The 23,024-nt window shown below is 35.8% G+C and overlaps 14 protein-coding genes and 4 pseudogenes across 18 annotated transcripts, besides 3 other annotated features; 8 read left to right on the forward strand and 10 right to left on the reverse strand.

Moving 5' to 3' along the window:
• Positions 1-14,629: part of a mobile genetic element that runs on past the window's edge.
• Positions 23-469, forward strand: TVAGG3_0627450 (protein of unknown function, DUF4106 family; the record flags this gene model as incomplete). Its single annotated transcript, XM_051240623.1, has 1 exon — positions 23-469. One exon carries the CDS (start codon positions 23-25, stop codon positions 467-469), a length of 447 nt encoding a protein of 148 aa, XP_051087210.1.
• TVAGG3_0627460 lies at positions 807-1,126 on the reverse strand (annotated as a pseudogene). The gene has a single exon. A coding segment is annotated over exon 1 (320 nt).
• Positions 1,238-1,717, reverse strand: TVAGG3_0627470 (organellar and viral DNA polymerase type B; the record flags this gene model as incomplete). The annotated part of the gene is made up of 1 exon (XM_051240624.1): positions 1,238-1,717. A coding segment is annotated over one exon (480 nt), but the record flags the coding sequence as incomplete, so codon positions are not given.
• Positions 2,316-2,516, forward strand: TVAGG3_0627480 (uncharacterized protein; the record flags this gene model as incomplete). The annotated part of the gene is made up of 1 exon (XM_051240625.1): positions 2,316-2,516. The coding sequence occupies one exon, from the start codon at positions 2,316-2,318 to the stop codon at positions 2,514-2,516; it is 201 nt and encodes a 66-aa protein (XP_051087212.1).
• TVAGG3_0627490 lies at positions 2,545-3,165 on the reverse strand (annotated as a pseudogene). The gene has a single exon. A coding segment is annotated over exon 1 (621 nt).
• On the forward strand, positions 3,558-3,920 carry TVAGG3_0627500 (uncharacterized protein; the record flags this gene model as incomplete). The annotated part of the gene is made up of 1 exon (XM_051240626.1): positions 3,558-3,920. The coding sequence occupies one exon, from the start codon at positions 3,558-3,560 to the stop codon at positions 3,918-3,920; it is 363 nt and encodes a 120-aa protein (XP_051087213.1).
• TVAGG3_0627510 (uncharacterized protein) lies at positions 3,948-4,232 on the forward strand (the record flags this gene model as incomplete). The annotated part of the gene is made up of 1 exon (XM_051240627.1): positions 3,948-4,232. The coding sequence occupies one exon, from the start codon at positions 3,948-3,950 to the stop codon at positions 4,230-4,232; it is 285 nt and encodes a 94-aa protein (XP_051087214.1).
• Positions 4,256-4,840, forward strand: TVAGG3_0627520 (uncharacterized protein; the record flags this gene model as incomplete). The annotated part of the gene is made up of 1 exon (XM_051240628.1): positions 4,256-4,840. One exon carries the CDS (start codon positions 4,256-4,258, stop codon positions 4,838-4,840), a length of 585 nt encoding a protein of 194 aa, XP_051087215.1.
• On the forward strand, positions 5,011-5,577 carry TVAGG3_0627530 (MazG nucleotide pyrophosphohydrolase domain-containing protein; the record flags this gene model as incomplete). The annotated part of the gene is made up of 1 exon (XM_051240629.1): positions 5,011-5,577. One exon carries the CDS (start codon positions 5,011-5,013, stop codon positions 5,575-5,577), a length of 567 nt encoding a protein of 188 aa, XP_051087216.1.
• TVAGG3_0627540 lies at positions 6,033-6,783 on the reverse strand (annotated as a pseudogene). Its single transcript has one exon. A coding segment is annotated over exon 1 (751 nt).
• On the reverse strand, positions 6,840-7,835 carry TVAGG3_0627550 (annotated as a pseudogene). The gene has a single exon. A coding segment is annotated over exon 1 (996 nt).
• TVAGG3_0627560 (phage tail repeat-like family) lies at positions 8,210-8,794 on the reverse strand (the record flags this gene model as incomplete). Its single annotated transcript, XM_051240630.1, has 1 exon — positions 8,210-8,794. The coding sequence occupies one exon, from the start codon at positions 8,792-8,794 to the stop codon at positions 8,210-8,212; it is 585 nt and encodes a 194-aa protein (XP_051087217.1).
• TVAGG3_0627570 (uncharacterized protein) lies at positions 8,814-8,969 on the reverse strand (the record flags this gene model as incomplete). Its single annotated transcript, XM_051240631.1, has 1 exon — positions 8,814-8,969. One exon carries the CDS (start codon positions 8,967-8,969, stop codon positions 8,814-8,816), a length of 156 nt encoding a protein of 51 aa, XP_051087218.1.
• On the reverse strand, positions 8,989-9,390 carry TVAGG3_0627580 (uncharacterized protein; the record flags this gene model as incomplete). The annotated part of the gene is made up of 1 exon (XM_051240632.1): positions 8,989-9,390. One exon carries the CDS (start codon positions 9,388-9,390, stop codon positions 8,989-8,991), a length of 402 nt encoding a protein of 133 aa, XP_051087219.1.
• TVAGG3_0627590 (phage tail repeat-like family) lies at positions 10,982-11,859 on the reverse strand (the record flags this gene model as incomplete). The annotated part of the gene is made up of 1 exon (XM_001311883.2): positions 10,982-11,859. A coding segment is annotated over one exon (878 nt), but the record flags the coding sequence as incomplete, so codon positions are not given.
• TVAGG3_0627600 (serine threonine-protein phosphatase family) lies at positions 12,730-12,972 on the reverse strand (the record flags this gene model as incomplete). The annotated part of the gene is made up of 1 exon (XM_051240633.1): positions 12,730-12,972. The coding sequence occupies one exon, from the start codon at positions 12,970-12,972 to the stop codon at positions 12,730-12,732; it is 243 nt and encodes an 80-aa protein (XP_051087220.1).
• Positions 14,630-18,239: a mobile genetic element.
• Positions 17,663-18,028, forward strand: TVAGG3_0627620 (MULE transposase domain-containing protein; the record flags this gene model as incomplete). Its single annotated transcript, XM_051240634.1, has 1 exon — positions 17,663-18,028. The coding sequence occupies one exon, from the start codon at positions 17,663-17,665 to the stop codon at positions 18,026-18,028; it is 366 nt and encodes a 121-aa protein (XP_051087221.1).
• Positions 18,240-18,479: 240 nt separating the features above from the next.
• Positions 18,480-23,024: part of a mobile genetic element that runs on past the window's edge.
• TVAGG3_0627640 (protein of unknown function, DUF4106 family) lies at positions 21,149-22,112 on the forward strand (the record flags this gene model as incomplete). Its single annotated transcript, XM_051240635.1, has 1 exon — positions 21,149-22,112. A coding segment is annotated over one exon (964 nt), but the record flags the coding sequence as incomplete, so codon positions are not given.

The raw sequence follows: 23,024 nt of genomic DNA on the forward strand, positions 1-23,024 counted from the left end.
GTTTAAAGACCCAAATGAGGAAATGCAGAGAATATTAGAGAAGAAACACTTCAGAAACAAACAGAAAGAGATAGAATACATTTCGAAGAAATTGCAATCGTACGATTGGAAGACTTACCCTCATAGATGTCTTCTTATCTTAGATGACTTTGCTTCTCATCCTTTGTTAAAGAACAGAGAACAAGACATGTGTCGAATTCTTAAGAAGCTCAGACACTTTAACATTTCAGTTGTCATTTGTGTACAGACAGCCAAGAGTTTAAGTAAGGATGTAAAGAGAATACTTACTGACATTGTACTTTTCCCTGGATTGTCCGAAGACGATTTCATGGAACTTATGAAAGAGTCCATGGCAGGTAAGTTTGACAGACATGAACTATGGGAGAAGTACAAAGTCATACAAGACCCTCATACTTCTTTCAGAATTCACATCTACGCGAACAAAGTTCAAATTGTAAAAAGTCAATAAAAATAAATGGTTCATTTACTCTGCTTGTTTGAAGTTGTCAAAATACTCTGTTATTTTTTCACTGTTTTCATAGAGTTTTGGCTACCCCTGTAAAAGTCGGTCTAGAGAAATTTCATGAAATTTGGTCATTTTTTTCAGCAAAAAAATATATTTTAGGGTAGAAGGTTAGATTAATAACCTCTTTTCTAACCTCTTTCTACCCCATATGTCCTTACTGAAAAAGTACGTGTTCCATATGTCATTTTACTCAGAATTTTACTCAGAATTCAATAAAAATATATTTTAGGGTAGAAGGTAGATATACCTCTTTTCTAACCTCTTTTCTACCCCAGTTATTTTATAAGCGTTTTACATGGTAAACATTGTGAATTCGTGAAATTCTAAACAATTTCGTAGCTTCTATTTCTTCTGTCAGTACATCGAATGTTTTAACAATGCCGAAGTTTCTTTATATTTCTTCTTGACATCAGATAGAAGGAAATCGTCAGCTGTTGGATAGTTTTTGTTCAGAAATGTCAACATGTCCATTTTATCTTCTGCTGGTTTCTCTACTTCTTTCTTTAAGTCAGCATAGTCGTTTCGCATACGTTCTATCTCTTTGACGGAGTAGTTATATTTCCTCATTGCTGCTTTACATTTTGAACATTGTGGGTTCATTTTTGCGTTATATTCTGAAACTTACCTGCTAGTATGACTAAGGCGTCAATTGCTCTCTTTAACTCAAAAGTTGCGGGTTTTATCTGTTCGTTCCATACTTACTCCTCTATCTTTATCTCTTATCTGCCATACACATTTTGCAACTAACGAAACAAAGTTGTCGTAGGTCTTAAACTCCCCAGATTTGTATATGTCAGAGATGTTCTTATATACCATATCGCAATCTTTGTCCATGACTTTGTGGTTGCAATGAAATCCAAGAAACTCATAGTTAACCTTTCGTATGAACTTCTTTATTTCTACTGAGTCAGTTGCTTTGACTTCTATTTCATCGAATTCTGGAATAGTAAGTTTTTGTTGTTGGATTTCAGGCAATTTGGGTAAATGGTCAATAATATCCTGCATTTCATAAAGATACTGTTCATTTGTTTCATCTTTCGCACTACAGTCTAAATTACTTGTTAAAAGTTCTTGCTTTATCTTCTGGATTTTTGTTTCGAAAGTATATGAAGAAGGAATGAAGCTTTTCATCTCTACTAACATTGAAGTTGGGTTCATGACTAACGAGTTTGGTGCTGTTGTTGCTAACATGTTCTTACAATAAAAATAAAAAAATATTTTTTTAAAAAAACCAACTTTATTTTTTATTTCGGGAAAACTCATGACAAATTCAAGAGGGTAGAAAAGAGGTTAGAAAAGAGGTTATATCTAACCTTCTACCCTAAAATATATTTTTGCCGAATTCATGAGTTTTGGTTGAAAGAATACGGTGGAGCCAAAAGTGGCTCGACCTCAAAACAAGCATTTTCTGTATAAAATTCATGAAAATTCATGAGGTAGAAAAGAGGTTAGAAAAGAGGTTATATCTAACCTTCTACCCTAAATTATATTTTTGCCGAATTCAGCAACAAAATTCAAATTGTAAACGGTTTAATAGAAAAAGTGTTATTTTTTCATGTCCGAAGACTCGAAGGTGCAACACTTCCAAAATACCGACGAACTCAGAAGAGCAGCATGGCAGTATGTTCTTGACAACTTCTTTGAGTTCTCCAGGTACACCTTGGAAAATGCTGAAGAACTCCGACACAGAGAATTTGGAGAAATTGCACTCCAATACTACCTTGACAAACAAAGGGTAAACAAAGGGTAAAATAAACTAAAAACTTAACGTTTAAAAAGTGACATTTTTATGAGCTCCGAGTCACCGAGAAAACTTGGTCAGATGTTAGCAGCTTACTTCCCTGAGGAGGATGGAAGCGTTACATACGTAAGGTTCAAAAACAACGAACCTGGAATTGCGTACCAAATTCGCAATTACATGACCATGGAAGAGTACGAAAGGTTTCTACAAGAGAAACCAGCTCTAAACAACTCAGAAAAGAAAGAGTAAAAAGTTTAACTCGTAATTGTTTATTTTTTTACTTGTATGGGCAAGCTGCAAGAATGAAGTCGACTATCTCAGTCTTTGTCTTGACCAGTTGGACTGCTCTTGCGAGTACGTCTGTTTTGCGGTCTCCAGCTGGTGTCTGACCTTCGTAATTGCGCATGTTCTTGAGAGCTCCAACTGTAAATGGCTGTAGATGAAGAGTCTCTCAGACTGCTTGAGGTAGTCTTCACGGTCACGAACCGAATCTGTGGTACGAGTCGAATTGGTCGACCTTAGGGAAGAGACTGAAAGCCTGTCATCTTCCATAGGGGCTGTGGCATACTCTTTGCGTAAACGGTTCAGACCTTCTTCGAACTCTTGGTCTCTCTTCGATTGGGATTGAGATTGGAATTGGGGTGGAGGGTTTGACATGAACATCCAAGGGTTAGGGAAGTAAGGCATGGGTTGAGGAGGGTAGTTTGGAAAGCCTTGTGGTGGGTAGTAAAGCCTTGTGGTGGGTAGTAACCTTGAGGTGGAAATTGGTAGTAATTCGGAGGTCCTTGTTGGAACTGAGGTTGCTGTGGGAGCCTTGTGGAGGTGGAACCTGTTGTGGTGCTGGAGCATGCTGTTCTTCTGGCTGTGGAACGGGTTCAGTAGGTGGGACGTCGGACATTCGTTTGTGTCTTAACCGTCTTTGTTCTGAAACAATATAATATTGTCTTGAAAAAGTACAACATTGTCTTGAAAAGTACAACATTGTCTTGAAAAAGTACAACATTGTCTTGAAAAAGTACAACATTGTCTTGAAAAAGTACAACATTGTTCTGAAAAAGTTCAACATTGTCTTGAAAAAGTACAACATTGTTCTGAAAAAGTTCAAGACTTGTTCTGAAAAAGTACAGCTGTACTCAAATTTGAGAGACATTGTTCTGAAAAAGTACAACATTGTTCTGAAAAAGTACAACATTGTCTTGAAAAAGTACAACATTGTCTTGAAAAAGTACAACATTGTCTTGAAAAAGTACAACATTGTCTTGAAAAAGTACAATATTGTACTGACTCAGTATGGAGCTTGACCCCTTAGACGAAGCAATTTATCTAATTGAGGTAAATGAAACCGTGAAGGAATATCTCAGCAAGTGCAAACCAAGCAAGTCCATTGGCTTCTGGTTGTCCAAGAATAGTGTCTTAAAGTTGGAAATTGAAACAGGTGTTGCAATTCAAGTTCCAGAAGGCACTGCATTCGATGATATTAAGGATGTGAAGAAAGAAGCCCTCTTGAAGTTCTTCATGAAACGTCCTTGGATACTACTTCCATATCGTGAGAGCCCAATTCCACGAATTACACAAATTCTCAGAGCACTACTTCACTACTCTGGACAGCCGTTCTTCATAACCTCAGAAGGCGACATCCAACCAATTCAGTAAACATCTCATTTTAACTTCACTTTTTTTATGTTTTTACTCACACTCGTACTCAACAGGTTTGTGTACAACTATTTCAACTGTGAACCTTGTATTGACCGGTCTTCCTGCAAATGCAAGTTCGGTCAATACACAATTTATGGTGGCAAGAAAGACAGTGGGGAATGTTATTCTGACATCTGTTGTTGCGCTCGAGAGAGAATTGAAATTCCAGACCCAACTCCAACACCAACACTCAAGTTGCCGAAGACTCATGTGAAGAAGAAGCCTTCTGGTAAGTTTCTTATAGCCATCTATATGGCACGCTTTGAGTAAAAACATTTTTTTTTCTTTTTTGAATGAAGCAAGTTAAATTCGTCCCACACCAATCTCAATGGACCGATGAAGAGTTTCAAGCTATGGTTGAAGGTGTTGAGAACGACATAGACGGCGAACTTGAAGGAGCTCAAACCACAATTGCAACCAAAATTGCACAAGTCAAGGAACAGATAGCTCCACTTAAAGCTACCAAAGCTACTCTTGACCTCATGGATAGTTACCGTTTAGAAGTAAAGAGTGGAATAAGACAATTAAAATTAAAACTTCTAAACTACGAAGCTATACTCCAAAAGTTAGCAGAAATGAGAAGACTTTACCAGAGCTACTTACATGTAAGGGACTTACCTTCAAGCAGTCCGACCAAAGATGAATTTTCTGACATTGTCCCAATTTTGTCCGAAAGTCAGCTCAGATGTTTTGAACTGCTCCCAACATATCCAGAATATGAACGTTTGCCTGAACTCTTCCGCAATCTCAAAAAACGTTTTTTGGTTCTCATGTTCGAAACTTTTATCGGAAGAGACAACAAACGTTCAGAAGAAGAACAAGATATTATTTTAAACTTGTTGTATGACTTAACCGTCATAACAAGCTTTTTGAAGTAAAACCGTCATTCTCAAACCACTTCATTTTTTCGATGTCCGAACAAGCACCGAAGCCGAACACAATGGCAGATGTCCTTTCAATGTTGCCAGACAAGCGCCCAGTTCAAATTCAAATTTTGAATTTGAAAGCTCATCTGACAAACACCGTTAAGACTCTCCAAAGTAGTCTTATGGAAGAGATGACCAAGCTCAAAGCCGATGTCCTCATGAACCAAGCTTCCAATGAGAAATGCCTGAATGATTTGACGGAAACCTTGCGCATTTACGCGAGAGAGAACCGAGACCTTGCCAGACTCATCTACCGTTTCTTCGAAGAGATAGACGCCATCTGGAAGGTACTCGGAAAGGACAGAACCTCCAACACCGTACTTCGTGAACACAGAATTGAAGAAGGAATTGTCGAGGAAGAAGAGAAACACGAAGAAGAGGAAGAAGAAGAAGAGGAAGAAGAGAAACACGAAGAAGAGGAAGTTTGGGCAACCCTTGTTGCCGATGACACTTACGAAATTTCCCAACCCTACCCATACCAAATCCGCAACAAGGAGACAGGCAAGGTTCTTACCCCAGTCCTCAACAACTTGGGACACTTGAACCTTACCCTTCGGAATCGCGGTTCAATTTCCATGGGCAAGCTTGTCGCAATTCAATGGGTTCCAAATCCAAACAAGAAGACGAAGGTCAGACACATTGACGGTGACAAGCTCAACAACCGTAAGGAGAACCTCGAGTGGTTCTAAGAGTAAAAAAATTTTATTTTAGGGGGAAACCCCGAGTAAATTTAGGTGTTTATTTAGTTAAGTAGCTTAAATTAAGGGTAATTTGGACAATTAGTCCCGACCTCTGAATTGGACTCTTTCGTCATCCCAGTTGCGTAGGAGGTCGTCCCAGAGGAGTTGGTAGAATTGCCAATCCAAGGACGATTTGTCCTCCCAGGCATTGAGGATGTACTGCTCGTAGAGTTCATGACCTCTGCCTTGCACCAGACACCCTCTCCCTTGGAACGTAAGGCTTCTTCGAAGTGCTCGAATGCGATTGGCTGCGGGACCATCTGAAATGACACTTTTTGTCCGTTTGGTCAATGTTCGTGTCTCGTGCCATAGTCGACGAAAATACAACAAACAGGTTATATATGAGTTTGAGACCAAGAATGGTGTAACTCGACCTGTCCGATTCAAATTCGAATAAAAATTTTTTATTCATGCAATGTTTTATTTCTGTGCCGTCTTCAAGTATGCCCCAGTACTTACGCTTGGAGAGGACATGAACTTCGGTGAAAATTTTGTCCAATTTGAATTGACCCATCTTTTCACCGACCATTCCCATTTCAATGAGTTTGTTATAGCCTTCTTCGTTCGTCATGAGTGCGTCAATGTTCTCATAGTAAACCTTCACTTTGGATTTGACTTCGGAGAAGAATTTGTTGTAGTTGTCAAGGACTGCCTTTGCGAACTGAGGGTAAGACCAATGTTCGACAATAGGTTTTACTGTGGTTACTAAGCCACTTGACCTTGAGTAATTCGTATTCAAAACAAAAGGGGAGAACCTTTCAACAAAGTTGTCGACCTTCTCATAATGTTTACTCTTCATCTTTGAGGTTTCTTAATGGAATATCCCCATGTCGAATTCATAAGCAATTTGAGTGTCATTGCAAGTTTGGGGTTTGAAGCTTTCCTAATATCATACAGTTGTTGTATGACTTTTCCAACTGTATAGTTCCTTCCTGGGAACTCACCGTCTTCGTTTGGAATTCCAGTCGGGATATATTGGACGAACCTCATGTACGCAGCGTTAAGGTCGACATAGTATATCTTTTCATCTGAGTCGAACTTGTCGCAACCAATGGGTCCAGTTCGTGGAAATTCAAGTGAGTCTCTTATCTTCTGAGAAACTTCGCCTGCTATCTCATAAACATCGTCGAAGCAACCTGTTTCATATAAAACCTTCTGACCTAACTCAGATGCTCTCCAATACAATTTGACGTCAATTGGATGTCTCAATGGAAGTTTGTTTATAGCATCTTGAAGTTCTTGCAACCTCATTGGAAGTTCTTCTGGTTCAGGTTGGTATCCGAACAATCCAACTCCTTTTGGAACTGTGTACTTCTTTTGTGCTAGAACTTTGTCTGGAACAACTTTTGGTCTTGCTAACAATGAAAAGTTTGTTTCGTCTTTTGGTACAAAAGTTTCTGTCAGCTTGTCATCTGGAATTGGTTCCAACAAACCTTTCTCGAAAAGAATGTTTACAGCTCTGACAATGTTGCACTTGCCTTTTCCGAACAATGGGTTTGTAAGACTTTCGTTCAACATGAAGTGGTTGTGGACAATTACAATCTTCAACCATGGTAAGTCTTTGTCAACAACATAGTCGTCATGTGAAGAACCTTTAGCTGTAGGTATGTTGACTCGGATATTGACATTTGCCAACGGTGCAACTTTTGCCAATTGACCTCTGAGAATGTACCTTGTCTTCACACATGACTCAAGATACTTCATCTTCTCATCTGTAACAAGACCAGAGTTCCTGAGACATGTAAGAATACAAGGTTCATTGACAATTGTTTCAATTGAATTGTAAATTCCATACCTTGTCAAGTCAATGTCAGACTTATTTATGAACGGGAAGTATCCAGCATGTTGTCTGACTGCTTGAGGGTTAGGTTGGTACCATTCAAATTTTACACTTGCAATTCCTTCAATTGCATTCAAAATGTCTGAGTCGGAGTCAACCATTTGTTCTCTCTTTGTAGTCTTGAAAGCGTCAAGAAGTTGTGCGCTGTTGTGACATTGCCATGTGCATAGTAAATGTGACCGTCCAAATCTGTTATGGTCAATCTGAGATTGTATCCTTTCTTATTTCCGTCTTGTATGGCAGCAAGTACTCCCATGAAGCCTTCTTTGTTCTTTCCTTCGTCAAAGTTTACTGTAAAGGTTCGACCAGATGTAATTTGACTTCTAACTTCACGATACTTTTCATATGCATATCTTGTTCTTTCCATGGGAGCATGTGCGTCTTCACCTTTTCCTTTTTTCCTTCTCAAAGGATGCAATTGTTCGTCATGTTTCCAGTAGAATCTGGCAAAGCCGTCGTGTCCTTCAACTTGAGGTTCACTAACATCGAAAGGCATGTCCATAAGACGTTCTTCTTCTAACCTCTCTAGTCTGTTTGGATAATTTGCGCGTGCTGTTTCCAAGTCCATTTCATAGCGAAGACCAGACAATTTGTCATAGACTTTTATGGGTCTTCCCTTCCTATATTTAAACTTCTTTGAAACTTTCCAACCATATCTTTCTAACTCTGCTTTTATTCTAGCAGATTTTCTATCCATTCTATATGGGGGCATTTTTATAAAAATAAAAAATATTTTTTTCTTTACTTTACATAACCACCTGCTGCCATAAGTCTTTGACGCCAACCCATACCAGCTAATGAAGGTTGACTTGGTTTAGTTTGGAAACTAAACTTTGGTTTTGGTTTATCTTCAGTTTTTGGCTTCCCTTCTTCTATCGGTTTTTCGTCACTTTTCGGTTCCTCTGACTTTACCTCACTTGCAGGTATGGTTGTGTCGTCAACATCTTCATAAATATCATATGCCATTTGTTTTTGTTTTCCTTTCAACTTTTTGTGTTTGTTGTAAAGTTTAGAATATTTCGACTCTAAGTCAATGAGATGTTCTATAATGAACTGTTGGTCAGTGAAGTAAACTTTTCCATCTGTTGTCTCGAAAGCTCCTTCAGACTTCAATATTTTATTTGTGAGAGTCTGTTTCTTTTTTGAGATACTAGCCGTTCCATTTCTATGAAAAGTGACTTTGTAGTTAGGGTTTGTATTTCCAGACCTGGCACTTTCTATTATTGAATTTTTCTCTTCATCTGTAAGTTCTTTGACAGGTTTTGACAATGGTTCTGAACTTTTTGTTTGTGGTGTCAAATCTACCGTTTCAACTTCTTCGGTCATTTCATCTCAGTAAAAAATTTTAGTTTGGTTTGTTTTCAACTGGTTGTTTAGGTTTTTTAAGTCGGTCTAAAACTTCCTGAGGTATAGGAAGAACTTGACAAACACGTGGTTGTGTAACTGCTGGAAGTCGACAAATCCATCTTGAACCCATTTGTCTCAATGCTGTATTGTTCATTTCATCTCAGTAAAAAAATTTACATTCCCCACGTTTGAGGCGGTTGAGGTTGGTTGTTGTTTACCCATTGTTGTGCATGGTTATATCCTCTGTTAAAGAATCTTTCACCTTGGTCCATATAGTGTCCTGCTTGGTTATAGTAGTCATTTGCTTTGTTATAGTAGTTTCCTGCTTGTCTTCCTACATTGTCCATCCATCCTTGAACTTTTCCTCTTGTTTCAGGATTTGGAATAAGATTTGCTGCATCTCGTGCTACCTCCCAACCTTTCTGTACAGTTTGTATAATAGGTTGTGCTTTCTCTTTAAGTATACCTAATGTACTCAAAATCTTCCTTCCAATTCCAAATGCACCTCTGGCTATTGTTCCCACTGCGGGCAAAAATCTGGATGCAACTCCTGCTAATGCGCCAAATAAACCCATTTCTTATAGGGTAAAAAATGACGAATCCAAACAAGGACCCCTATGTTTCTAAAGCAACAAAGAAAGCACTCATGATAAAAATCTTTAGTTCAACACCAAATGCTTGGTTTATGGATATCTTGGAAAACATTCCGAGGTATAGAGAAGATGGACCACCATACTGGCTAATATTTGTCGGTCAAAACACAAGATACTGTGAAGCCATACCATTACAGTCCAAAAATATTTTAGATGTGAAAACTGCTTTGACAATATTCGTTGACAAATACCATCCAACAAAACTGACATCTGACTGTGAAAGTTCTTTCAAATCAGACGATATTAAAAACTATCTGCGTTCAAAAAATGTAAACCAATATTTCATTGTCGACCAAAACCATTCTGCTCTTGGTGTCATTGACAGTTGTATAAAAATCTTAAGAGACTTAAACCAACCACAAGGTGGTGAAGATGAAATGTCATATGACGACAAATATAGACACTTCTCCATGGCAAAGATGAGACAAGTTTTAAATATTTACAATAGCCGTAAACAAAAAGGTTTGGGAAACCACTCCCCCGAAGAAATGAAAAACAACCCTGACTTAGAGAAAGACTATATATTTAATAGTTTAGTCAAAAGAGACAAACAAGAAAGAATGCCAGGCTTCAAACTTAAGAAAGGTGACAAAGTAAAAATAGAAATACCTAAACGCGACCCATATGAAAATACTATTGACTATGACAACAATGGGAACTCGACAGGTACTCATTCGTGTTCGTAAAAATAGAAGAAAGTATACAAGAGAATATTATGAAGTTTTAGGCAAACATGGCAAAATGTACAGACTGCAAGCAGAAGATAAAACTACTATTGTCAGACCTCGTTTCAAACTTGTCAAAGTTCAAGGTGGTATACTTTCAAAGACAGTTCCTAACAAATATAAGACAACTCCTGACGAATATGCTAAAGAAGTTGAAAATGACGACTAAGCATTTCTATACCATGCGTAAACTGTCATGTAAGGTGGCATGTAGTCTTTACTCTGTCCCGTTGTTTCGTATATCCTGAAACGATGTGTATGGCTTCCTCCTCCCTGAGTGTCATCCAGTAACAATTTATAGCAAACTTAACGTCGTCTTTAACATCATATCCTTTACCTTTTGTCATTCCTGACCAATCCCAATATCTATGCTTATGCCAACCTGCTTCAGATGTATTAAATTTATGTAGTGACTGTGTGCAGGTAAATTTTCACCTGAAATCGTTTTACTTCCACCTGTTTCCTTTGAAGAGTTTGCACAATACAAAAACCTGTCGACTATTTGAGTCCAAGTTCCAAAACCAAGTACTACTTCTGGTCTGGTAGAGTTCATTGACGTATAAATAGAACCTATAGGATATACTGTTTGAAGTATTTCAATCTTTAATGTTTGAAGCTCTGTTTTGTCTGCTTTCTTATATAACCTTTCTTCAAGTTCATTTACGTCAGAGATGCTATGTCTATGATATTTTTGTGGGTATGTTCCTTCTGTCCATGCGAAAATACGTTCTTTTGTTGCATCTACATATCCTTTTATCCATGTCGAGTCTGCTTTTGTATTCCTTAACTCTGTAACACCTTTCTCAAGCTCTTTCAACTGTTGTCCATCTTCCATTAAACCTCTGGTATGACTTGAAACCGTTTGTGTCAACATATCTACAGTTTCTTTGTCGGCTTTAAGGTCTAAACATCCTGAAACCCACCCTGTATTGGCTTTACCTTCTAAAATCTTCGATGTCCGTTCATGGTACCATTCAACCCTTTTTATAATTTCATTGTCTTTTTCATCCACATATTCCTTATCTGCCTTCTTCACTAACCCACTAGCCATAAGTCCCTTATCTACTTTCTCCTCTAATTCACTGTTGACATATGTTTTGTCAGCTTTCTTTTCAAGGCTAACGTTTAAGTCTGTTATTTCAGATATAGAATGTGTATGTCCAACGTCACTTTTCCTGTTTAAGGTTTCTTGTAAGTTTGTAATATTTGCAATGGTATGTGTATGAGTCTTTTTAGAATATTCTTTGTCAGCTCTTGTCACTTCACTTGACATTTTATTGTCAACATATGTTTTGTCTGCTAGTTCAGGATGAGTATGTTCTTTCGTTGCATATGTTGCATCTGCTCTGTCATGTTCTTCTTGAACTTTTTCAATGACATACTCTTTGTCAGCTTTGTTGTCAATATCTGCCTTCAAAAGAAGTTCATCTATAGGTTTCTCGTTTAAAGTTCTTTTTGTTGGATTTATACAAACAGTATGGTTCTTACTGTCTTGAAACAGAAACTCATCTGTCATTGGGTTTATCGTCAGTTTTAAGTTTCCTTCTTTCAATGACTCAGATATCTTAGAATAGTTTGAAAAGTTTGTTGTGTTCTTATTTAGAGCTTGCAAAATGAGTTGTCGGTTGTGTTGTATTTCTCTCATAGACGCTGTTTCTTTCGACATTTTTATTCTAGATAAAATATGCTTTCAATAGAAAAAGAAAATTCAAGAGTTGCTACAACTAAACCATTAGATGAACTTTTTACTAATGTCGGTCAAAAGTTTGAGACAGAGACCGTAAAGCATGAAGGCTATCGTTTTGACTACCCATTAAGATGGCTAAGAGACCCATCTGTCACAAAAGCTATTGGCTTTCGTAGAATGAAGTTTGTGTCTGTAGAAGATAAAAGTTTTCCATTTATTGTAAGGTTTCATATAGATTATATATCTGAAGGGAAACGAAAAATGTGGGAAGAAATTGAGCTAATACAAGTTGACCTTTCATCTTCTCTACAGACTGCGTTAAAAAATATAGAAGATAAAATAAATTCATGTTATGCAAAATATGCTGATGAATATGCAAATACCGAGAGCACACTTTATGTGAGAATTGTATATGACAAACAAAATTCACAAGTGTCATTTCAAATCTACGAAGACAATCCAAAGAAAGACGAACAAATATATACAGAATTCACTGCAATGTCATGGTATTATTTGCAAAGAATGTTAAATCAGAAAGTCGAACTTCCTTTAGCAAATATTTACAGTCGATATGCAAGAGATGAACCATATTTATTTAAAGATGTTTTCGACCAGCTGCTATTATAGTTCATGCTTCATTTTCTGGTGCACAAAACTCTTTTTTATGCTTGGCAAATGACTTTTACGAAAAACCTACAAAGCTATATGAACCACCAAGTGGAAGTATTTCAGACTTTCAAGTATGGTTTACAACAGATGGAAGAAAGAGAATAATTCCATTATACCATGCGTTTTACTTAGAACTTAGTTTCATATACAACTACTATCGAACGGTAAAAATATAATTTTTTAATACGGTTGAGGTGTTGGATTTGGTTGCCAACTAGACTGTGGTGCAGGTTCAGGCTGTTGTATAACAGGAGCTTGTTCTTCTGGTTCAGGGTCTTTAGGTATAATACCAACAAACTGACCTACTCTTTTACCAATATTTTTGACTCCGTTCCAAATTCCTCTTCCGACAGATTTTATTCCATTCCATATACCTCTTCCAACATTTCGAAAGAAGTTTCCTATTCTTCCAAAGAAACCCATTTTACTATATGTAAAAATCTAATGTCCGCCTAGTCTCTTACGTTTCCTGTTGAGTTCCATAGCATTCTTTAACTGGAGCTCATACATTCTGTTTCTCCTCTGGTAGAAAACATATTCTGGGTCAACTCCTGTGTTCGCGTCATCTGCATAGAGTTGTTTATATCCCACTTCGGGTTTGTATAAAACTCTTTCCATCTCATATTTGCATACCATGGTGGTAAGCCTAACGCAGCGTCATTTGACATGGCAGTTTGCATTTGTACATCTGTTGGCACTTGACCATAGTTTGCCATTGCAGTTTGTATTCTAACTTCATTTGGAATATTCTCTGGGTTTGGTTGTCCAGGTTGCTGTGCATTTGCTAAGTTCTGTGCGTCCATTTAATATTAGATAAAAATATCTCTTACGAGTACATATACTGAACATTTGCAGGCATTGGTTCATCTTCATATTCTCTGTACTTTTCTGCCACGTCAAATAAATAAATGACACAATGGAAAAAACCTAAAACAAGTAGTCCTATTTCAAACCACATTTACTTACTAGTAAAATTTCTTTGTTATGACACTTTCTCCAGTTTATAGGACCTCTCTCATATTCTATCTTATCGTATCTAAACTCATAGTCATGTATGTCCTCTAACCATCTCATGACACTTTCCAAACCACTTTTATCGGATGTAAAGTAAAAGCATGGATGGTTATGTAAAACGTCTAAAGTTTCTAAAGAGTCTCTCAAAGTCCAGTCTACTTGGTATTGAAAATCCCATGTGTTATAGAACGGCGGGTCTACTATAAAGAAAACATTTTCCTTGTCTTTATATTTTTCATACAAATCTGTCCAATGACATCTCACAAACTCTATACCCTCAATATATTTTTCTATGTCCTCTTTGAAAACATTTGTATAGTTAAGATATAAAACTTTTGACATAAGTGTTTCAATGTCATGAACTCTTATAGCACCACTATATAATAGTCTAGCAGATATACTATCCCAGTCTATATATTCTGCTTTTTTCAAAACCTCTCTGACAGTATTTTTCTTATCTAATGGTATACGTTCCATCTTACCTATAGGTATCTTTTCTTTCAACTCACTCAATATTTTGTTTGTGTCTGGTATATGTTTGAGACGGTTCATATAGTTGTCGAAGTCATTGCATATAATCTTTGAGTCTGGGAATATTGTATGGCACAGATGGGATATATAGAAACTTCCACCGAACAAATCTACAAATGTTAGACCATTCGGTAGTTTCTTAAGTTCTCTCAATAGAATATCTTTACATCTACTCTTATTTCCAAAGAAGGGTAACGGTGGTTTTGTAAAATTCATTTTATATACAATAAAAATGTTTTTTTCCTGAAAAGTGACAGAAAAGTGACAAAACATTTACGAAGAAATCTTGAAAATTCAAGAGGGTAGAAAAGAGGTTAGAAAAGAGGTTATATCTAACCTTCTACCCTAAACATTATTTTTGTCTGATTTTACGAAGAAGTCTTGACAAAACATGAAAACATATATAATTTGTGAAAAGCTCCTGGAAGACCCGTATATAAGAACTTCATTTATACTAAACATCTTCAGGGCTAGAAGGCACGAAGTGCCTGGAAGCCCCACTACCTTTTTTTTTTTTTTTTTTTTTTTTTTTTTTTATATTGCTATATCTCATGATCTTACTTAGTACTTTTAAAGTTAATTTCAGAAAAAATTTGACACAATGGTATCCGGCACATACAAGTGGTGTACAACCAAAATATAAGTTGGTTTAAACATATATTGCTATATCTCATGATCTTACTTAGTACTTTTAAAGTTAATTTCAGAAAAAATTTGACACAATGGTATCCGGCACATACAAGTGGTGTACAACCAAAATATAAGTTGGTTTAAACATATATTGCTATATCTCATGATCTTACTTAGTACTTTTAAAGTTAATTTCAGAAAAAATTTGACACAATGGTATCCGGCACATACAAGTGGTGTACAACCAAAATATAAGTTGGTTTAAACATATATTGCTATATCTCATGATCTTACTTAGTACTTTTAAAGTTAATTTCAGAAAAAATTTGACACAATGGTATCCGGCACATACAAGTGGTGTACAACCAAAATATAAGTTGGTTTAAACATATATTGCTATATCTCATGATCTTACTTAGTACTTTTAAAGTTAATTTCAGAAAAAATTTGACACAATGGTATCCGGCACATACAAGTGGTGTACAACCAAAATATAAGTTGGTTTAAACATATATTGCTATATCTCATGATCTTACTTAGTACTTTTAAAGTTAATTTCAGAAAAAATTTGACACAATGGTATCCGGCACATACAAGTGGTGTACAACCAAAATATAAGTTGGTTTAAACATATATTGCTATATCTCATGATCTTACTTAGTACTTTTAAAGTTAATTTCAGAAAAAATTTGACACAATGGTATCCGGCACATACAAGTGGTGTACAACCAAAATATAAGTTGGTTTAAACATATATTGCTATATCTCATGATCTTACTTAGTACTTTTAAAGTTAATTTCAGAAAAAATTTGACACAATGGTATCCGGCACATACAAGTGGTGTACAACCAAAATATAAGTTGGTTTAAACATATATTGCTATATCTCATGATCTTACTTAGTACTTTTAAAGTTAATTTCAGAAAAAATTTGACACAATGGTATCCGGCACATACAAGTGGTGTACAACCAAAATATAAGTTGGTTTAAACATATATTGCTATATCTCATGATCTTACTTAGTACTTTTAAAGTTAATTTCAGAAAAATTTGACACAATGGTATCCGGCACATACAAGTGGTGTACAACCAAAATATAAGTTGGTTTAAACATATATTGCTATATCTCATGATCTTACTTAGTACTTTTAAAGTTAATTTCAGAAAAAATTTGACACAATGGTATCCGGCACATACAAGTGGTGTACAACCAAAATATAAGTTGGTTTAAACATATATTGCTATATCTCATGATCTTACTTAGTACTTTTAAAGTTAATTTCAGAAAAAATTTGACACAATGGTATCCGGCACATACAAGTGGTGTACAACCAAAATATAAGTTGGTTTAAACATATATTGCTATATCTCATGATCTTACTTAGTACTTTTAAAGTTAATTTCAGAAAAAATTTGACACAATGGTATCCGGCACATACAAGTGGTGTACAACCAAAATATAAGTTGGTTTAAACATATATTGCTATATCTCATGATCTTACTTAGTACTTTTAAAGTTAATTTCAGAAAAAATTTGACACAATGGTATCCGGCACATACAAGTGGTGTACAACCAAAATATAAGTTGGTTTAAACATATATTGCTATATCTCATGATCTTACTTAGTACTTTTAAAGTTAATTTCAGAAAAAATTTGACACAATGGTATCCGCACATACAAGTGGTGTACAACCAAAATTTCATATCCCTAGTTTTACATTTATGTTTAGTTTTATTTCACCTAATTTTCAAAGATCATAATTGAATTAGATGGCCAAGCTATTCAAAACACGACCAAGCTTATCAAAATAAGACCAATATATTCAAAATTCTTTATTCTTTCAAATCATTTCATTTTAATGCAGATCCAAGATCACGAACTCACATATATCGAGTTGCTTAAGTATGGAGTGCAACAAGAAATCCAAGCAGGTTGTAGTTATTCATATAAAACTAGGAAAGAAAGAAATCAAATCCAATTTAATTGTAAGTGGCCGAATTGTCCATGTCGCTTCCTTGTTGATACACTTCCCGATGACAAGTACCACATACGAAAATGTATTAACACCCACAATCATTCTGCCCCTTTTCCAAACAAATCACAACAAAATTACATCATATTTTTATAGATCTTATTTAACAAGATATTTTGAATCAAATCAAGACCGTGTTTACGCACAATTAAGGTGTTTCAAAGATCTTAATATCCCATTTGATAGTGGGATCATTCCGGAAATGTTTTCAACAATCTACAGATGCTTTAAAAAGTTTTCTAAACGCCTTCATGCAATCAATACCCGTTTCTCAGTGGATGATGTTACATCTCTTGCAATTTTTGTCGACATGGTTAAGAGTCATTCTCCAGATGATCTCATCGAGTTTATTCACGAGCCAGATCGTATGATTTTCTATTACGCCCCATTCGAAGCAAATGCTTTTTCACATCAAATACAAACTTATCACATTGATTCCACTTATAAGCTCTTGCGCTCTCGCATACCATTTTATGCCGTCACTGGCAAATTCGCGGAATCAATTGTTTTTCCGTTTTTGTATTTTTTCGTTTGGCCCGACACAAGTGAAAATATACAAGTTTGTCTCACAGCATATTTTGGCTCCATCAATCGCGAACCATCTTATTTTTCAATGGACTGCGCACCTCAAATCACAAATGCTGTTGAAACAGCCATCCCCTTATGCCAGATCATTTGTGTGGCGTTCATGTGTTGCGCGCTGTCATGAGAAAGGCTGAAAAGTTTCAAGATCGTTCCAACTTCGAAACTTTCTATAACTTAATGAAGTTATTGGTCTTTGGTTCTGAAGAGGAAGAAATTGATCCTGATGAAGTTTACAACAATTTAGAAGAAATTTTAAATGAGGAACCTGCTGCCCGTGAATACTTTGACCGACAGTGGCGCCATCATCTTGACAGGTGGATGCTTCGCTATAGAAATGAAGGAGATGGAACAAACAACATCTCGGAATCACATTTCAAGGTTTTGAAGCACCAGTACTTCCCAGAAAGGCGAAATCTTCGACTCGATGAACTTGTCATCGAGTTATATTCCAGTGTTGTTCCTTCATTCCTGATTAAGTTGCAAATTAAAGGTCTGGATTCAGAGAGAAGTGTTAAAGTTATCAAAAAAGTCACAAGAGATTTCGAAGAAATGACACAATTTAAAAAAGTCGAATGCATCAGTATGCTTGAAGCTGTTCAGAAAGGTCTGAAAAATGATACACTTGATCCCAACATTGTTTACTCAACATTAAAAATATTATTGCAAAGAAAACATTTGATTTAATAAACATTTAATTTATTATAATTAATTTTTTATTACAGTATAGTAAAAAATGCTATAAATAAATTATTATATTTTATTAAAATGTGACTTTTAATAGTAAGTGAATAAAATAAATCAGGAATTGGGAACGAAATAAGGTTAATTAAAAATAATGAAAATTACAAGTTTAAGGTTAATGAAAAGTGACAATGGGCGAGTTTGTCCCCCACTCGAAAAATAAAATTGACTTTGATTAAATGTTTTTATTTATCATGCAATTCTTCTTGCGACCAAAGATTTGAATAAAACTTCAAAAAATAAGATAGCTTAAAAAATAATATACGGTAGTGTTTACTAATAGATGAATAGTATATAAATTCTATTAAAATGGATTTGATCCAAAAAAATATAAAACCAAAAATAATTGTTATAATTAAAAAAAAAAAAAAAAAAAAAAAAAAAAAAAAAAAAAAAAAAAAAAAAAAAAAAAAAAAAAAAAAAAGGTAGTGGGGCTTCCAGGCACTTCGTGCCTTCTAGCCCTGAAGATGTTTAGTATAAATGAAGTTCTTATATACGGGTCTTCCAGGAGCTTTTCACAAATTATATATGTTTTCATGTTTTGTCAAGATTTCATCGTAAAGACTTTGTCAAGATTTCATCGTAAAGACTTTGTCAAGATTTCATCGTAAAGACTTTGTCAAGATTTCATCGTAAAGACTTTGTCAAAACTTCATCGTAAAGACTTTGTCAAAACTTCATCGTAAAATCAGACAAAAATAATGTTTAGGGTAGAAGGTTAGATATAACCTCTTTTCTAACCTCTTTTCTACCCTCTTGAATTTGTCAAGATTTCATCGTAAAGACTTTGTCAAGACTTCTTCGTAAATGTTTTGTCAAGACTTCTTCGTAAATGTTTTGTCAAGACTTCTTCGTAAATGTTTTGTCAAGACTTCTTCGTAAAATCAGACAAAAATAATGTTTAGGGTAGAAGGTTAGATATAACCTCTTTTCTAACCTCTTTTCTACCCTCTTGAATTTGTCAAGACTTCTTCGTAAATGTTTTGTCAAGACTTCTTCGTAAATGTTTTGTCAAGACTTCTTCGTAAATGTTTTGTCAAGACTTCTTCGTAAAATCAGACAAAAATAATGTTTAGGGTAGAAGGTTAGATATAACCTCTTTTCTAACCTCTTTTCTACCCTCTTGAATTTTCATGAAATTTACACCAAAAATATACTACTAGGGTCATTTACGAAGAAATCTCAACAAAGTCTTTACGATGAAATCTCAACAAAACATAGACAAGAAAGTTCATGAGAAATTAGATGAAGAAGTCTTAACAAAGTCTTTACGAAGAAATTCATGAAAATTCAAGAGGGTAGAAAAGAGGTTAGAAAAGAGGTTATATCTAACCTTCTACCCTAAAATATATTTTTGGGTCATTTACACTCATTTACGAAGAAATCTCAACAAAGTCTTTACGAAGAAGTCACAATAAAACATCTGTCAAAAACCGCTTTTTAACTTCACTTAAAATGCCACGTAAGCTACGTAAGAATATACGTAAGAGGAAGAGAGCATTGAAACATCCAATAGTAAAACTGACACCACAACAACAGTTGCAACAACAAATTATGAATGACCCCACTATGTTGCAACAAATGTCAAGCAATCCTATGCTTTTAAACCGAGTTGGTGCACAGAGTGGAGGTTTAAGAGCGGCACTTTTAGCGAAAATGGCAGGCTATGGTGGAGCTGCAGACGGAACAGCTATAACCCTCAAAGTCAAATGAATTTGAGTTCACTCAAAAAATCAAATAACAGATGTCAAAAAGTCAAACATAGACATACAGAAACAAATAAGCGAAAACGAAAAGAAACTAGAATATGACAGACAGACAAAGAAACTCAATGAGTTAAACGTAGAGAAAAAGAAGAAAGAAGAACAACTGAAAGAACTAAGTACAGAGGAATATGCGAAAAAAGTGTCAGAAAAAGCAGCAGAAGTAGCAAAAATGGAACAAGATGTCATAAATTTGAAAAACCATACTACTCGATATAAAGTACTGAAAGATGAAGAGATAAAACAAAAAGCCCTGAAGACATATATGGATAGCGATGAGTATAAAAAAGAAGTTGAAGCAAATGTAAAGGCAGAAAAACTTTTACAGTTGCAAAACCAAACCGTACAGTATGAAAACTTAGCACAAGAAAGTAAAAATAACGACGCGCATGCAAAAGGCAATGAAAAGCGCAGAATATATAAAAGCTAACAATGACTGGTTAGATGCCAAGCCAACGCTAAAGCAGCCCAACTCATAGGGTCAATAAGGACAAAAATACAAGCGGATGAAGATAGTTCAAATGAAGCTTTAACAAATGCTGACTTTAAGAACGCTTTCGAAGCTCTTCATAGTAAGGTGAAACAAGTGAACGACTTCTCATCTGGAAAGAAACTGAAGTCTGAAGGTTTCGACAAAGAGTTAAAAGAAGTAGCACAAAATATGACGAAAATAACAGATGCAGCAACGAGACAGGCAGTTCAAAGTGCCTATGACGCCGTTAGAGCAACTGTTGTGAAAAGTCAAGAAAAAGAGTTACAACAGACCAAAACAGACCTAGTAAATGCTTTCTTAAAAACGAAAAGTCAGGTAGGACATTACGCTGCAGATGGAACATATGTGCCAGCTGGTGGAACTTATATACCACCAAACCCTCCAAGAGAAGCACCTGCACCAGGACTACCTAGAACATTTACATCGTCACATGGACACAGACACAGGCATGCACAACAACCAGCACAACAACCACCTCCACAACCAGCACAACAACCAACACAACAACCAACAGTTCAAAACACTGCACCACAACCAGCACAACAACAACCACAAACAGAGCAAGGACATAAAAGAAGTAGAGAACAAGGAAACCAAGAATTCTTAAAAATGCTTAAAGAAGACTATGGTTACCCAGATAGTATTGACTTAGTGACAGATATAAAGAAGCTATTAGAAAGTTCAAGGATGGAAATACTGACCCGAACCTATTTAGCTTTATGGCTCTACCAAAGGGGATATAATTTCAAACCTGGAAAATACAAGCTCGCTAAGGGATATGATTTAATAGCATATCATCCAAATGACATGAACGAATTTACTCCGAGATATTTGATGTCAGAGCTAAATGACAATTTAACTCTCTTCATGAAACGCGTAAAAAATAGAGACGGAACGAAAGAAGAAAGGTTTATGAGTCCGGATGACTTAGAAAGGGAACTTGTTGAAAACGGTCTCGGAATATATGAAATGCCAGCAGATGAGGTACAAGAAACTCCACAGGAAGAACTAGTTCAGATACAACCAGACATGGAAGAAATAGTTCAGCAACAAAAGCTAGAAGAGCCTGAAGGAAACGAACAAGTCCTTCCTTTGGAAACTAACTTCACAGAACTAGATGAAGATTTGGAACAGCCGAAAAATCTTGACCCTCAACAAGAGTATGCGGAGAATATGGAATATTTCCAAGAGTCTAAAAAAAATTCGGCTGACATAGTAGAAGAATATCGAAAAATGTTTGCCGACATACAAAAGACTCCAACATCAGATGAAAATATCCAGCATAGAATGGAAGAACTGAAAAAAAATGTACACAAATACAACAACCCTTTTTACTTACGAGCATTTAACGTTCAATCTTCGGATGAACTCGGTGAAGATAAAAGGTTAAATTTCAAGAAAACATATAGAAATGAAACATTGTTTAAAGTTCATTCAGAACCTAACCAAGATGGAAACAAACCTACTTTTGTTTCTGCAGACGATGGAACTACAATGAGATGGGGTCATAAAGCTAACCCGGATAGGTGGTTCATAAACTTACAACCTCAATTCCAAGAAGTTGTAGACGCAATGGAAGTCAATGGTGAACCAGATATAGCTGGTATTTTCAGCGCGGCTTTAATGCCATTGAAAGATATGAAAGATGCAGATATTTTGGACCAGTATGAAATGAACATGGCTGATGGAAATATAACACCTGACGTTCTAGAACATTTATCTCAAAGAACTACACAGAACCATAGAGATGGTATATTTGGTGAAGAGTTTAGAAAGAAAAGTTAGGGAGATAGAAGGAAGAGAACCTATTGTACATGACCTTGCAAACGAAAGTTTACAAAATGTCATAAAAACTTACTTTGCAGACAATGAACCGAGAAGGGATGAATATTTAAGAAAACTCAAATGGACAGTACCAAATGAAATGTTAGTATTGAAAAACATGTTCCTTGACAAAATAAAACCAACTACAGAAATAAACGACGCAAGACTGAAAGATTGGGTAGAAGCCTTCCCATTCACAAAAGATATAGTTGGTAACATGGAAAGAAAACCAGAATGGCTACAAAAACATATATTTGGAAACGAGCATATTCCATATGGACAGGCACTGTTTGAAGAGCTTGAACCGGAAACTCAGGAAAGAGTCATGCAAACAATACGCGAAGACTCAAATACAGACTATGACAAACTCTTTCTAGGATATAGGTTACCTGAGATGGGCGACCAGAGCCAAAAGGCAAAAAGGACATGGGAAATTTGCAACATACTAGATGAACATAATGCAAAGATGCAACAACTTCAAGCAGAGGCAATGAAGGAAAAAGAAGAGTTAAAAACTCAGTCAGGAAGAAAGTAAAGCTTGGTCGGAGTGGGTTCTATTATGACATATAAATCCAACTATTCTATATTTTTACTCATATGAAATGTACGCCGCTCAGAATATAACGCCAACAGTTTTGGATGCTATGAATGGAAATGTTTCCGAATGGGTATAACGAATGCGACAATGCCATTAGAAGGTCAGAAATAGTTCCTGGAACTTACGAATATACAACTGCTGTTTCTTATGGAACGTAGGTGAGTTTGGAGAAGGTTCTTCAACAACAGTAGATATTGCTTGCGACAGGTTTTCATATTATTTCTATTGACAACTCATTCTTATACGTGGAACAAGACATTG

Source organism: Trichomonas vaginalis, chromosome III (genome assembly GCF_026262505.1).
Source record: "Trichomonas vaginalis G3 chromosome III, whole genome shotgun sequence".
Taxonomy (NCBI): domain Eukaryota; phylum Parabasalia; order Trichomonadida; family Trichomonadidae; genus Trichomonas; species Trichomonas vaginalis.